The sequence below is a fragment of the Hippocampus zosterae genome, chromosome 7, assembly GCF_025434085.1.
Source record: "Hippocampus zosterae strain Florida chromosome 7, ASM2543408v3, whole genome shotgun sequence".
Lineage (NCBI taxonomy): Eukaryota > Metazoa > Chordata > Actinopteri > Syngnathiformes > Syngnathidae > Hippocampus > Hippocampus zosterae.
The window spans coordinates 12,305,501-12,321,599 of NC_067457.1; the positions used below are offsets into that span (position 1 = coordinate 12,305,501).

Genomic DNA, 16,099 nt, shown 5'->3' on the forward strand with positions numbered 1-16,099 from the left:
TGCCTGCCTCATACAGTTTATTTGGCTCCAAAGGACTACTATACATATTTTCACGTACATATTTTCACCCACAAGTGACACAGAGGGGTAAATAACTGAGATAAGAGGCCAAAGGCATAATTCTCACCTTGCTGGATGCCTGGAGGATCTTGGAGCGGAAAGGCACAATGGCACATAGCCCAGACAGGAACCAGAAGATGAAGAGAACCCCTGAGGACTGAACCCCACGTAACCTCTCAAACTGGATCAAAAATGTGGCCAGGAGCTGAGAGAGAAAGGCAGGAGAATATAACATTGTGGGAGCAGAAAGGAATCGTGTCGGAGGAGGGGAAGAGGCTGACTTGAGTTTAGCTGAGACAGAGCATTTGAGGGCATATGAGGTAAACCACGGTCTGACTGCTGCCTGCTCCTGTCACTTAACACACTGACTGACTGGGTTCGATGTGCTGCTCGGGCTGTTTTTTTTCTTCTTTTTTTTTATTTATAATTTTCGTATGACCTACTACGACAAGTTCATTTGGGTAAACTGCCTGATCCTGATTTTTTTTTTTTCGGATCCGGGTGTGGTTTTACTCAAAATCGCTGATCAATGTCATATTAGCTAAAAAACACTGGCATACTTATGAGAGGAAATCATGACAGTTTACAGCAAACAAAAAATAACAGACTAATAGTGGAAGAATTTCAGCTATTCAGGTCATAGTTTTCCACCGAAGGGTTTGTTAAAGGCAACTTGGCAGGACTGCATATAAAATTATACAATTTTCGATAAAAAGAGGACATTTAGTAAGCAGTTACAGAAAATCAAACAACAATTGCATCGAGGCAGTAAATTCCTGCACTCTCAGACATATGTAGCCAAAAACATGAGTTTAAAACACCGTAATATGTCATGTTAAGAGATGGTCATTGGAAAGAAAAAAATCATATTTTCACTTTAACAGAAAGGTTCATGTACAAAATCCTATATATTCTTTCTAAATTACGTGCATAACCTATGTTTTATTATTAATTAGAATAATTCTGATTATTCTTGACAACTATAACGTTTCACTCAACATTTGGTTGGGGTACATTTGTTCATTAACTGTATATTCCCTTTCTAATAGTCAAATGCAAATGCAAATGAAAATTATGTATTCACGTGTGGGTGCTTGTAAATGTTAGGAAGCTGAAAGCTTTTTTTTTCAATTGATTTATTTGTATTTATTTTGTACTGATGGAGTAAGTGTGACACGCACACACCCATAGATACTTCTCGTCTGCGCCACAGCTCTCCTGTGGGCAGAGACAGAGCGCCCAGCTTTGTCTTCGAAGCTTGTCGGGAGGGAGAAACAAGCCAAGAGATGCTCCTAAATAAGTCAGCCTTGCCTGGTATAAAGAAGCCTCCTCACTAAACTGCATCGTCAAAGGGTTGAGAGAGCTGAGAGTGCGACAGACAGGTTAGCGATTGTGATGCTTCTAAACGACATAATTTAAAATAGAAGTTACCGTACATGAAAATATGGTAGTTCGTTAAAAAAAAGAGTGGGAAAATATAGAATTTTGAGTTGATTTTGCGAGTGTTACGAATAGGTATTGGCATTGATTTGGTGGAATGCTCCATATAAATAAAACAACACATATATACATTAATGTTTGTATATTTCTATATTAATATGAGAAAAATCTGATGCACACTTTTTTTTCTCAATACATTGGCTCTGGACACGGCAGACACTTAAAACCAAAGATTTGGGCTCAGGTGCCAAAAAAATTCATTAGTTTAGTGTCAAGTAGTTCACTTAAATGTATTTTGTGCACGTGTTTTTCTACAATGTACTCCCTCACTGACTCATCTGACATTGATCTATTCATTGAATCCTCTTCATCTGTCTTTGTTTGGCCAGAATGTGTTTGCGTACTTTGCTTTGCTTCCACTGCAATTGATTTCTCAATAATGGTGTCTGACTAGAAAATATATTTCGAAAATGAGTTTTGCACTGATGAGTTGAGCACTCATGTGGATGTGTTTCAATGAGCAGACTGCGATGTTTTCTTACCATGGTCATGCCGAGCACGAGCGGGGTGATAAAGAAAATAGGCGGCTGACTGATTCCCTGCTGCGTTTCATGGAACGTGTAGAAGAGATCTGCCCAGCAAACAACCCATAACAGGAAGCCAAACACCTGACAGCGGTGGCCAGCGTAAGGGGAGAAAAGAGACAAAAATAACAGAAATGATTACAGCAAGAAAAGAGAAAGGGTGAGGTTTTGTTCTGTTTTTTTTTAAACTGATGCAACAGTTAAAGAGTTTATGGATTTATACTGTAACAAGGACTGCCATTATAATGTTACTCGAAAGTGGGTAGCTTTTCAGAGCTTTGAATTAGTCAGGATGAGTGAACATCGGCAAACAACAAACAAAATGAGTTGCTGTTTTTTTCTGTTTGGTGCTGCGGCATTTATTAGTCAGTCGGCTTATACTGCAGTGATGCACAAGAATACTGTAAAAATGATAGTTGACAGCGTTCCTTGCAGCCGATGCTTTAAAGACTGTCGGTGGCTACATGGGGAGCATGAAGTGATATCATCTTCCCACAGATGAGGCCACAGATCGCTTTATCGTAAAGGACAATTATAAGTCAGAGTCTCCCAACACAACTGTTGAGATGCCCCGATGACAGGATGAGTAAGTAGGATATTGATGAAATCTTGTAGCCCTTCCTATCCTTTGGGACATTTCGGGTGTCTCACCGTTTTGAATCGGTTCTTGATGGACATCATGATGTAGCCTCTGTTGTTCTTCTTTAGGTAGAAAAGGTAGATAGGGGAGACAGCCCATAGGTAAATGCAGGGCAGCCATGATAAGACAGTGAGCTGGAAACAGACGGGGAGGTCGGGCTGATCCGTGTGAAGTGTCTGATTGGCTACCTGCAGAAACAGGGGGGAAAAAAAAAACAAGATAGAAGATCATGGCCCGGCAAATCTTCTCTCACACTATAGCACAGTTACACCAACATTAGACATTGATATACCAATGAAAAAAAAAAAAATTAAAACTCAAATCATTTTTTGTAGTTTTCCAAATTAGTCGGCAAATTACAATTAGTTAAATACAATTGTTAAATACTCGCAAATAGTTTAGGATTTATCAATCATTAAGAGCATAATTGGAATGTTTCTGAATGAATCCCACATGAAAAAAAAATTGCTACCCCCAACGGAATTTTGATTCTTTGATTTAATTTCAATTTTTTTCCAATCATGCTAACTGGTTGAAGACTTCAAAATAAATCTGCCTGTCATTTGCATTCGCTATTTAGCAAAGTAAGAAAACAATATCAAAAGGAAAATTATGTGGCATGCAGTGTATTCCAAAATTCGAGACAGCTTATTGGACTTCTATGAATCTGAAATGAAGATGATAAAAAAATAATAACAACAATAATAGCACATTGTTCAAACATATTTGTGTCAAACTCACATTTCCTAACAATAACAATGGAAGCAAACATCCGGAGGTAAAGGAAAACTCCAAATGATTCGTAGTGAGTCCTGGTTATCGTGGATCCCTCCAAACACCAAAGATGGGCCCACCCACAGATAAAACTAAGATAAACACAGCAGGCGGTCACCACTCACTTTCCATATATCACCACTGCCATCGACTGAGGAATGAATGGACTGATAGGTTATCACTCCAGCCAGTGGATATTGAGTTTCTTTTTCCTCACATTATCGTGTTTTTCTTCTTCTTCTTCTTTACAGATAGTACAACACCGACAAAAAGAAAAGCATAGGTAGCAGTAGCCCAGTGTGTATAGTACGACTGCATTGGTCCTGCTTTGAGAAATGTGTTTCTTAAGGATACTCCAGTAGAATCTCTTTCACTAGTTCAGTAAACATATAGTTACATGTGTTTTTTTTTTTAATAATTCCTCCACGGACCGCGACTCATTATTAACAAGGATGAAAGCTTCATCTACTGCAGTTTTCATTTTCACTGTTCTATGGTTGAAAATCTTTCACAGCATCAATTGTAAGAAGCAGAGTGTAGTAGCTACAAATCACCTTATTGTATTTTCCACACTGTAAGGTGGCACCTAAAGGGCATTCAATTTTCTCAAAAGCCGACAGTGCGCCTCATTAGATGCGCCTTCTATAGGGATCAATATTCAGATTTCCTGGACGTACTATTTCAAATGTTCTGGAAAGTTCTTTGTTGCAGTTCTGAAAGCTCTATTTCGCTGCAACAGAACGATCAGATGTCAGTCAATTGGAAGAGACTGGACTGTCTCAGAAGTGTTTGTTATTTATTCCTTTCTTGTGTAATGTATTCACAAATGAGAAAATCACAAAATTAATTCTGTATTGGGGCTATAGAATTTATTTTGTGATTTCCTCGCTTGATTTTCTGTTTTGATGCATTATTTTCCATTTCCGTAGTTTCATTGAAGGAATCGTTAATTTACGATTTTCGAGGCGGTCATGTAAACCTCTGGAGTCAAACGGAAAAAGAGAAGGCATGGAGACGAACAAAGACGTACCTGTATTTGTTGAGACTGTGAAAACCATTAATAAAAGGTCTTTTAAAAAAACAACGCCACAGCTCTCCTTTTTTCTGAGCTGCAACAAAAAATTTTAATAAAGCAACGACACATTGTAAGCATGTCTCCAGCAAGTAGCCATCTTGGGGTAGACATATTACTGTAATGACCATACACAAGGTGCACCGGATTTTAAGGTGCACCATGAGTTTTTTAAGAAAATGGAATACTTTTCGGTGTGCCTTGTAGTGCGGAAATTACGGTAAACACAAATGGACAGGTTAAGATTTTTTTGAGGCATGTCTCTGTGTCAAAAACAACAGTATGCTTTCCCCCCCATATCTGTGACTGAGGCCTTTTAAAACGTTCTTTTAGTATTTTTAGAAAGTAACTTTATATTCGTTCATTAAATGTTACATTTGTAATTATATGAAGCACAGTCAGTTACCTTGCTAAATGTGCTATATACTGTAAAAAAAAAAAAGCTGCCTCGTTTTGCTGAGCTTGTGTGACACAATTTCACAAAGACAACAAAAAAAAAAGCACGAGATGAAAAATTTCCCACCAAACATCCCTTCACAGTTCTCCATTTAGCTTCTTCCCTTTCAGTTTCAATTCTGCTTCAAATGTGCAACAGTGTGTAAGAGGGGAAAAAAACTTCTTCCAGCATATTCAGCTGTGTCCCTCGACCATATAACTCCCTCTCAAATACAACTTCCCATAAAGGGTCAAGGTAGGGCAGCTCCAACACCTTTCACAAACAAATACAGAGAGTTCTCCCGAAACCTGATCTGCACAAGTTGGCCGGTCTACAATCACCTTGCTTCAGTTTATTTATTCTTTAACGTATAATGGCCACTAATAGATAAAATAAGAATACCTTTATTTGTCTCACAATGAAGAAATTCCCAATTTACAGCAGCAAAATTATGAAAGGGAGGAGTAGAAGAACAAAAAGTACATCAATAAATATTTTCATTCATCGTCAGTAACGCTTGATCCTCACTAGGGTCGCGGGGGGTGCTGGAGCCCATCCCAGCCGTCTCCGGGCAATAGGCGGGGGACACCCTGAATCGGTTGCCAGCCAATCGCAGGGCACACAGAGACAAACAACCAACCACGCTCACACTCACACCTAGGGACAATTTAGAGTGTTCAATCAGCCTGCCACGCATGTTTTTGGAATGTGGGAGGAAACCGGAGCACCCGGAGAAAACCCACGCAGGCCCGGGGAGAACATGCAAACTCCACACAGGGAGGCCGGAGCTGGAATCGAACCCGGTACCTCTGCACTGTGAAGCCGACGTGCTAACCACTGGAGTACCGGGCCGCCGCTCCTTGTGTTTATTGTTTATATTTTGAAAATACCACAGTTTTCATGCAGCTCATACCATATTATTTTGTTGTATTATTTCCGCCACACCTTAAATGCTGGTCCCTGACAATCGGTCCGTGGGGCAAAAAAGGTTGGGGACCCCTGTTCTAGACCACTCGATCTCGTCATAGTCGTTTTTGCGTTCTCGCCTCTCGCTTTGTAGGTATTTGTTTTTTCATTTTGACCTGGCTCATGTTTTTGTTTGCGTGAAATTGGACTTTTGTCATTCCAAGAATGTTTTTTCCTGGCACCTTGTGACCAGCGATTTCAGTTCATACTTTGTCAGTACGATTTTCTTTCATAAATATTTTTTGTAATCACACTTTGATTACACAATGAAACACTGATCACACAATGAAACACTTTCACCGGATGGAAGTCAGCCATGGTCACAGAGTAACGATGTTCGAAAACACAAAAACACTGAAGACTGACAGGTGCTTGTGTTTTCTACCCAGGTGAATTTTCTTTCATATCGACTTCACAGATTTTCCTCATAAAAACTCAGCACTAAGATAAGTAATGTAATCCCTCATTGCACACTTATTGGAGTCTTTGAATGGCACACTGTGGTTGTATGTTACAATACAGTAATCATGACATAATGCCATTATTATCAGATATACAGTAATTTATATTAAAATTGCATGTGGCAAATAAGTGTGTACCATAATTTCTGGACTATAGAGCACACCTGATTGTAAGCCGCACCCACTACATTTTTAAAGGAAAAACGATTTTGTACACACACAAGCTTTAAACAGTGTGCATCATTCAATAAGCCGCAGGGTTGAAAAGTGTGTGACAAAAGTAGAGGCTTATAGTCCGGAAATTACAGTATAACTACCTGCATATAGACAATATATTCTATTATGACAACGTATGCCTGGTAACAATGGCAACAGAAATATAACAAATATAAATCAGATGTTTTGTGTGGTGCTGCAATGCAGGCAAGCTATTGCAACAGCTTCCTTACTGATGATAAACCCATTTCTCTCGCTACGGTGTGCAGTTAGCCATCAAACTATTCCTGCAACCCCCAAAAGAATACATCTTAACTTAAGTTTGAACGCGTTTTGTGTTATTTTGGCAACAACGTCTCTGCCATGTGTATGTATGAGCAGCGTACATCGCAAGACAGCGTCAAAGCATAAACGGGATGTCGTGGCTAACTACACTCCAATATGGCGATGAGATTTTCATTCTGTTTAGCCATATTGGTGAAGACGTTTCCTGACACTGTGCCAGCCACGTACATATTTATGAATGGACTAACAACGTCGCCTAGTCGCCATCTGGAGAGGTGAAGCTACCAGCAGCCATCTTGTATTGCCATTCGTTAAGCGCATCTAACTTGAATATATTGATTTCTCTGCAGCAATTTCATATTATTTTCTGTCTCTATGGCAAAAATTCCACCGTGAATGGCAGTGGTCCTCAACTAGAAATGCTGTACGTCCACTTTTTTAATAAGAAGAAGGTCTGGTCCCATGCACGGCGGTCATGGGGAGCAGGGCTATATGCCCATTTAGTATGGTCAAGCCAAGCTTATACAAATGAACACTCCTCACAACCAACCAATAATGGGGTGCATGAAAATAACAATGATTCACTTTGCCAGTACACAGCAAATAATGAGAGGTATTGTGTTGACGGAAATAAGACATTTTTACATTAGCTTTGTAAAAGAGTAGTTGCTGCTTTTCTCTTTGGCCAGTTTCAAACTAGTCGACCAGGTACTGGAACCCCTTACTAGTACTCTTTGTATAGATTCCTGGTATCCTCTGAAGCTTGATCAACGTCTTCCTTGCAGGGCTTCCTCTTGTGCTCCTTGACAAATCTCTGTTCCCATCTTTTGAGCAACACTTTCACCTCGTCGTAGCGACCCATAATAGGGCCAAAAGCTTTAGTCTAAACTATTAGATGCACTTTGGGACATATTCCGCGATGTTTAACACGGTTCATTAGACGTTTTTAAAGGGTGATCGTGAAATAAAATGCGTGCGTCATAGTAGCGAACAACAAAGACCTCATTGAGCTTGCGGGCAAAAACCACTTCAGATTTTCCCGCGCCAGAAAATTGCTGACATCGCTCCTAGTTTCCTGCCGCGGGCTTCCCTTCAGCTTCCAGCTCAGCAAAAACCTGACATCTCTCCAGCCACTTCTTGTCCACATTGCTCAGCCGGTTGGCGGGAGAAGGCCTTGCCGCGGTGGCGGCTATTCGAAGCCCTCCACCCCCGAATCCACCAATGCCCGAACCGGAAGAGCCAGTGATAGACTATAAAGAGTACTGTCCAACTCGAGTCTCTTGGGATGTCCTGCCCTGGACTCCTCGAGACCCACACGTCCTCCTACCAGCTGCAGGGGCTCCTCCTCTGCGTCGGCTGGGCTGGAACACGAATAACGCTCGGGTCCGGATGGTCGCCTGGACTCGTGTTCAGCCGGCCGACTACCCGCCCGTCGGGGTTGAAAACGGGTAGTTCCTTGTTCGTGTATGCGTTCCCTCTCACGCTCCCGCAAGCGGTTGTCCACGACGAGGGCCAGACTGATGAGCTCCTCCAGGTTGGTGCTATCATCGCGGGTAGCTAGTTAATCCTTTAAAGCAACACTTAACCCGCGGCGAAACAAACCACACAGCGCGCGGTCCCCGTAACCGCTACGGGCTGCCAAAATGCGAAACGAAATAGAGTATTCGGCCACTGATTGCTTTCCTTGCCGATACTCTAGTAACCGACCTTCGGCCTCTCTTCCCATCACTGGATGGTGGAAGACCCGTCGAAACTCTGGTCGAATACCAACGAGCATTGGTGAAGAAATTGTTCACCGAGCCCAAGTTCACCACCATAACGCGGTGGGTGTGGGATATCGGGTTCCCGCTCCACCGGTTAACCCAAAATTTCGAGTCGATTTGCCAGCAGGGAGACTGTGCCCCGGAGTTCCGCGAGCGCTTGTTCCTGCTGACCCACCAGTTGTCCTTGGCTGGTCAAGCCGGTCATAATCTTGTTGAGGTCTGCGGGATACATGTTGGTTGGCGTATTCTGTCACGTTCGGACAAGCCAAAATAAAGTTGGGATCCCAGAAGTGCAGACACCAAACAAGGTCTCCGTCGCAAAAGGGTTTAGTATACAAAAATTCGCACCGACAAAGTCGTAACATAAAGTGCTGGTCAAAACAAGGACCGGAGGGCCCAAAAACGAATAACAAAAAGCGCTTGCACAAAAGGCAAGGGGGAAAATAAGAATCGCGAAGGCAAACAAAAAACAATGTAACCACTACACGCAAGCGAGAGCCAAATCACAAACTAAGAACCATACTTACAAAATACTGAGCACCGAGAGTTCAAAAAGCGAAACACGACGAGGTCTGTAACAATAGCGTTCAATAAGCAAGGAAGTAGCAAGGCAAAATTCAATACTCCAGCGACATGTGCATATCAGAGGGCTCCTTAAATACAGAGTGAGACTAATCATAGATTGGCAGCAGGTGTGCACAGAAGTCTGCTAATGCCACCTGCTGGCCAGACTGAAACATAACCGTGACAGTACCCCCCCCTCAACGGACGCCTCCTGGCGGACCACCCGGCTTCGATGGGCGCGCAGCGTGGAAAGCGCGGAGAAGGGACGGGTCCAAGATCCAGGAGCGGGGGACCCATTGCCGATCCTCCAGGCCGTAGCCCTCCCAGTCGACCAGGTACTGGAACCCCTTACCCCTGCGCCGAGAGTCCAACATTTCCCGCACCGTGTACACCGGGTCACCATCGATAATCCGTGGAGGAGGAGGCGAGGTGGGAGGCGGAGCCAAGAGACTGGTGGCCACCGGCTTAAGCAGGGAGACGTGGAAGACTGGGTGGACCTTCATGGTGGGCGGCAACCGGAGCTTGACGGAGACGGGGCTGACGATCGCGTCCACCACGAACGGTCCCGTGAAGCGGGGCCCCAACTTGCTCGAAGTGCCGGCCAGACGCAGATTCCTCGTCGACAGCCACACCTCCTGGCCCACCTGATCTGCGATCATCCGGTTCCTGGAGGCGGTGCGAGACAACGCGGCCCTGGTTTATTTCCACATGCGATGAGCACGTCTCAGATGACGCTGCACTGACGGGACCTCCACCTGCCCTTCTTGTGACGGAAAAAGCGGCGGCTGATAGCCAGAGGCAGACATGAAAGGAGACCGACCTGTGGCTGACGAGACGAGAGTGATATGGGCATATTCCACCCAGGTTAACGGAAGGGGTCTCTGACTATAGTTCCTGATGAATCGTCGGTAGAAATTGGCGAAACCCAAGATACGTTGTAGCTGTTTCCTAGTGGTGGGTGTAGGCCACTCTACCACCGCCTTAGTCTTGGCGGAATCCGCTCTCAGCTGACCCTTCTCTATGACAAAACCAAGAAACGAAACTGACTCCACATGAAACTCGCATTTCTCTGCTTTAACGAAGAGTCGAATTTCCAAGAGACGCTGCAAGACGAGCCTGACGTGGCGTTGGTGCTCTTGGGGCGTACGAGAAAAAAATCAATGTCGTCTAGGTACACAAAGCAAAATACATTCAATAAATCTCTCAACACGTCATTAATAAGGCTCTGAAAAACGGCGGGGGCGTTGGTCAACCCAAAAGGCATGACTAGATACTCAAAATGTTCTAGTGGGCTTCTTGAATGCAGTTTTCCATTTATCCGCCTCCCGTATGCGGACTAAATGGTAGGCGCTACGTAGATCTAGTTTAGTGAAGATGGTTGCAGATTGGAGAGGGGCAAACGCAGAATCTAATAGCGGAATTGGATATTTATTCTTTATGGTGATTTTGTTAAGCCCCCGATAGTCTACACAAGGACGTAGTGACTTGTCTTTCTTTTCTATAAAAAAGAACCCGGCCCCCAAAGGAGATCTAGGTGGTCTAATAAGGCCAGCGGAGAGGGAGCTTTGGATGTACTCCCTCAATGCTTCTTGTTCCTTGTGTGAAACTTGATACAAGCGAGAACTCGGAAGGGGGGTGTTAGCGAGCAAGTTGATGGCACAATCGTACAAAATACTCATTGTACCAAAATAAATACTAAACATGAAAACAAAAATATCCTTTTCATTTGTACAATTCCCCTTTTCACAACCCCTCTGAAATCACTGAAAAATATATCAGAAGAGGAGTCAAGAACCATATTAAATACTGACACAAGGGAGCACAGGAATGTGCAGTGCTGTTCTTCCACTAAAGGTGAATGCAATGTCTGAGGCATGCAAATATTATTTGAGGACGCTATTGTGATGTTCATTTACTATGTTGCGGTGTTCTGTGGTTAAACAGCTGCAAAGACCCCCGGGTAGACGGCAGCAAAACTGCACACAATCGAAACCTTCCGCGATTCGTCTTGTCTAATTGTTTGTGTGCTGCTCTCCTGGGCTGAAGCTGTGAGCACACTGTGGCGTCGCGCATGCGTCCGTTTCCTGACACAATTATCCATTTTCCCAAGTGTCCTTGGGTGTCTTGAAAGGCGCTTATTAATAAAATGTATTATTATTATTATGATTTTGAATGTGTGTGTATTGGGATAGACGCTTGCTGACGCTTATGTATGGGCACACCTTAAGTTCAGAGGAGCCAATCAGCGCATCGTATATGCTGACGCTTATATATGGGCACACCTTAAGTTCAGAGGAGCCAATCAGCGCATCGTTATCTCCGACATGCCCTGCTCAGCCAGGGTCTCCAGTTAGTCAAACATTATACACACACAGTCGCGCTTCTGCGGTCCTCTGCAATCCATCTGTTTGTGCATGCAAAGAATACAACAGATAATTTTAATAAGCGCTCGCAGTAATGCGCAGATTACAGTCCAAAAATATAAAATGTATAACGTAAAAATCACTTTCTAATTTATTATTTTATACAATTTGCCGAGGGTCCGGAAAGAGGAGGTCGGCGGTCCGGTCGTGGATCGCGGTCAGCCAGTTGAGGAAGGCTGGTGTATGACATACGGTTGTACCAATAAGTCTGACGAAAGTGCTACTTGCACAATTCATCGATAAGATCGCAATTTAATTTTTCTTCTTGAGGTATATCTCTGAGTGCTACTCAAAGATTGGTCAGAACTGTCAACAATAAACTGAGAGCAAAGCCTTTCAGAATCACTGGGAGATGTAGTGAATATAATTCACTGTGACTGGTCGATGCAAACAGCGAAGTTCTTTCTTTAAGATGCTCTCCTTACTCTGTACAGGGATTCCTATCGTAAAACACACACCGAAACCGTGTTTTCAGCGCAAAAAAAAACAACAGAACTTGTCAATAACAGTGGCAACGTAAGATGGCTGCCCTCTGGCTTCAGTTGCGGGGAACCTATTGGTAGTCCATTCATATGCTGCAGGGGTGCCATTTTTTGGGGGGTCCACCGGTCCAACTTTTTGGACCAAAGATCTACTTTTCCATCAACTAACATCACGAGATCCACACTTACCGGCACCTGAGGCAGTTTTTTTCTGATCCTGACCTGGTTTACCAAGAGTTTCTCCGGTGTCCGACGAGGAACTGGGCATGGAAGCGGGGGAGCGGGAGGGAAACTTGTCGGTGATCTGGTGCCATCGTTTTAAGTGGGTCTGCATATTTGTGGTTCTGCCGTTGTATGGCTTCTTAGTGCGACATTCCTTGGAAATTACGGAGGTTTTATCAAGCTTTCCGTCTTTCTTTTCGAAGCCGTAGTATTTCCAAACATAAGATTTGAATGTTGCGGCTGCATTAAATATAGTAGTTTCCTCGCCTCCCCTTGCGCTAACTTCCATAATGTTTCACTAGTTGTGTCCTGGACTGTATGTGACGCACGGCTACCGTCCGTATTCAACACAAAACGCAAAGCAATGATGGTGCATTCATTGCGCCTAGGAAAGGGCAGATAGGTGACGTTTAACATGAATAAAACGGCGCTTGAATCGGATTTTACCGATACCCATCAATGCATCGTGATGAATCGCGATTTCACCCGTCAATCGCGTCGTACCCAGTGAATGAGCCGATGCACTCGGATCGCGCACGTGCGCATCGATGTATCGATTAATATCGATTATTTTCCACACCCTTAATACAAAGTGCTGTACGTGGAGCGATTTAACATGCACAATAAACAGTAAGACAAATCGGTAATAAAGGTGGTAGAAAGCACCAAACAGTAAAATCAAGAACAAATCTAAACAGGGTAGGACTTGATAAGTTCTTTACTTCTTCCTACTCCCTTGAACATAATAACTGTGTTGAATGATGACTGATTTCTCTTTCCTTTTTACTATTTTATTTACCTTATTTTCTGTCAAAGTGTTACTGTATATGTTTTATGTTCAATAAACAAACAAACTTCACCAAGTCATGCCATTTCTGTGCTAGTTTTGTTAGGTGGTGTGCCATGAGATTCTTCTAATACAATATCCGTAACTTGGCTCAGTGAAGGTTGAGAAATACGTAAGTATTGACATTTGTGCATTTCTTAGCATGTTATACCACATTTAATGGATCTGCAGTGCACCTAAAATGTACAATTTTAAACAATATGGCACACAAACACAGCATTGCTTCATATTATCTCCAAGAAGAGAATTTATAGCAATTCAGCTTAATATGCATCTGAAGAGTTAAGAGGAAAAAAGCATGGTGACCTGCATATGAAAGGCAAAACCACAACATGCAATTCGTTCTGACAACAGGGACCTTATCGAAATGGAATAGTAAAGTTAGCGCTGGTCGTTCCTGATCTGAATGGCTGCAAGCAAAGAAAAGAAACAAAAAAAAACACTCACAAATCATTCAGCACGTATAAGGAATAGCCAACGGTTGAGCCCAGACTAGTAATTACTGTGTGTGTACAACCGAGCAACGAAAACTTACCCAAAAGGGAAGCTCCGGTCCGCACAACCGCTCCATCTCCGTCCGTCTCGGGAATACACCGGCAAGGAACCACCGGAGAACTCGTTTCCACCCTCTTCGTGAGTCCGGCAGCTGCTCTTCGCAACCTGTTTTTCTTATTTTACCGCTTGAAATGAGCACTGGTTCAACAGTCCCACGACCGACAGAGAGACAGACAGGTAAATGCGGAGTGCCCTGGACTTTACCGACCGAAGAGCCTCAGGAAACGCGGTGCCTCTTCCGCTCAGCCGACGGCGACGAACACAAGTAAAGCGTCGGCACCGAAATGTGAAGTCTCTTTTCAGATGTCAGAAAAGGGCGTGACCTTCTTTTGGTCATGCCCCGGTTGCTCTCCCCTCCTCCTCTTTTTTTTTCGTTACAAACATAAACGTCACACACGTTCACGCATGGTAGCATTCAATTATTCTCTCTCACAAACAAGTGGCAAATTGCAAAATGCACGAATGTTGTTTCACATAGATGTTTGTTTGTTTTTTTAGAAACTATAGTAAGACTAAAACCAACGGGCTGGGGCAGGGGACAGTCTGTAATGTTAATGTGCGTTTAAAAAAAAAAAGCTTAACTTGCCTGAAATACGGCCACTCGCTGCTACAATTCAACACAGTAATCCCTCGTTAATCGCTTGGGTTACGTTCCAAAAAGAACCAGTGATCGGTGAAATCCGTGAAGTAGTGAGCTTTATTTTTTACAGTTATTATACAATACTGAACTATGTATACAATGAAACCAAAAACTAAAACCTGCTTTCAAGCCCAAGAATAAAAAAAAACAAACGTTCGGTGAAATCCGTGAAGTAGTGAGCTTTATTTTTTACAGTTATTATACAATACTGAACTATGTATACAATGAAACCAAAAACTAAAACCTGCTTTCAAGCCCAAGAATAAAAAAAACCAAACGTTTTCAACAAATAACTATAATAGTTTTTAGATATACTGTACTGTAAAATAATATTGCTTGAGCGCGTCCTTGGGTGCCTTTGCCGGTGCAGAATGTTTCGTGACATTGTGGGGTATGTGTGTACAAAGACGAGGTGGGGAGACTGTTCACGTTGGTCAGTGCCTTAGCCAATCAGGATGCAGAACGTGATTCACTGTTTAAAAGCATTAAAAAACGGCACCCCCAAAAAATCCGTGAAACAGCGAAGCCGCAGAAGGTGAACCGCGATAGAGCGAGAGATTACTGTATACACATTTCCACCTATGCCCACCTCAACCTCTGAAAATATTAAACCAATCGCCAAAGATTTAAAGCTTAAAGGGACAGTGTGTGTAAAATGACTTGATTATTCAATGTTCATTATTTTCAAAACCACACTCTTTATATCAATAATAAGCAAATAAATATATATTCTATCACATCGATGTATGAAACAGTAATTTTAGAAAGCTCCTTTCTATTGCTTTACTTTGCTTTTAAATGCTTTTTTGTAAGTGTGTTTAATTTTATAGAATTCTTAGCAGGCTAATTTTGCTCTCTCTGTTTTGCCTTTGAATGTTATTTAGCTGTTTGTGAATGCTTTTAGGTGTTGGGCAAAGGAGAGTGAGTTGCCTTGTGATGATGAAAAGAAATTGTGCTATAGAAATAAAACTGCTTGGCTTACCTTGCCTTAGACCTGTCACGATTCGGTTTAGGGACCAACAGGTGGCACTGTAGAGCTCCCCTGGCAGCTGCACACCTGTTGGTCATAGGTAATCAGGCCTATAAAAGGACTCCTGCCCGCACACTCGGTGTCGGGTCATTGTTGCTTTTGCTACTGTCATGTTTGTTTGAGTCATGCTTTGGTTGCTGTTTTTGTTTTATCTTCAGTCATGATTTTTGTTTGCTACTTTGGACTTTGTTTGTTTAGGATTTAGTTTTCTGTGTTTTATCAATACACATCTTCAAATACACCCTGCTCCTCTCTCCTGCCTGCTTTTTGGGGTCCACCACCACCATGCAACGTGACAAGACCTTTAGCTATCAATTTAACCACTGTTAACTGTAGAACAAGGAGCCATTTGCACAGAATAACCTTAACAACTATGAATGGATCCACAAATGCCGATATGCCAACATACTGGGAAAGCGCTTTTCCGCATCACATTTCAGTGGACATCAAAATTACAGGCAATCATCAAACACACTTACCTGGGCATCATGGAACAGTGCGAGAAGCAGTTTTTGACTTAATGAAGTGTTTTCCACCCTTCATTGAGCCAAAGCACATATTTTACATGATAAAAATGTTTTGGCACAACACCAAACAAATGATGATCAGGTTTTACTTTACGCACACGTTTATTTAAGT

The 16,099-nt window shown here is 42.7% G+C and overlaps 1 protein-coding gene and 1 long non-coding RNA gene across 6 annotated transcripts in view; one reads left to right on the forward strand and one right to left on the reverse strand.

Moving 5' to 3' along the window:
- The window catches only part of LOC127604112 (ATP-binding cassette sub-family C member 3-like), a 56,762-nt gene extending 42,607 nt beyond the window's left edge, over positions 1 to 14,155 (reverse strand). For 2 of the 5 annotated variants that reach the window (XM_052070971.1, XM_052070973.1), the window contains exons 1-4: positions 13,771 to 14,107; positions 2,736 to 2,912; positions 2,043 to 2,168; positions 128 to 265 (exon numbers count right to left, since the gene is read on the reverse strand). In XM_052070971.1, coding sequence (XP_051926931.1) covers positions 128 to 265; positions 2,043 to 2,168; positions 2,736 to 2,912; positions 13,771 to 13,806 — 477 coding nt within the window. In that variant the 5' untranslated portion in view covers positions 13,807 to 14,107. Of the gene's footprint in view, positions 1 to 127; positions 266 to 2,042; positions 2,169 to 2,735; positions 2,913 to 13,770 lie in introns of all 5 variants that reach the window. The other 3 variants (XM_052070975.1, XM_052070974.1, XM_052070972.1) reach the window with 2 other exon arrangements.
- On the forward strand, positions 2,195 to 2,913 carry LOC127604352 (uncharacterized). Its single transcript, XR_007963285.1, has 2 exons — positions 2,195 to 2,346; positions 2,557 to 2,913. It is a non-coding gene; the product is annotated as an uncharacterized LOC127604352 (long non-coding RNA).
- Positions 14,156 to 16,099: the final 1,944 nt, after the last annotated feature.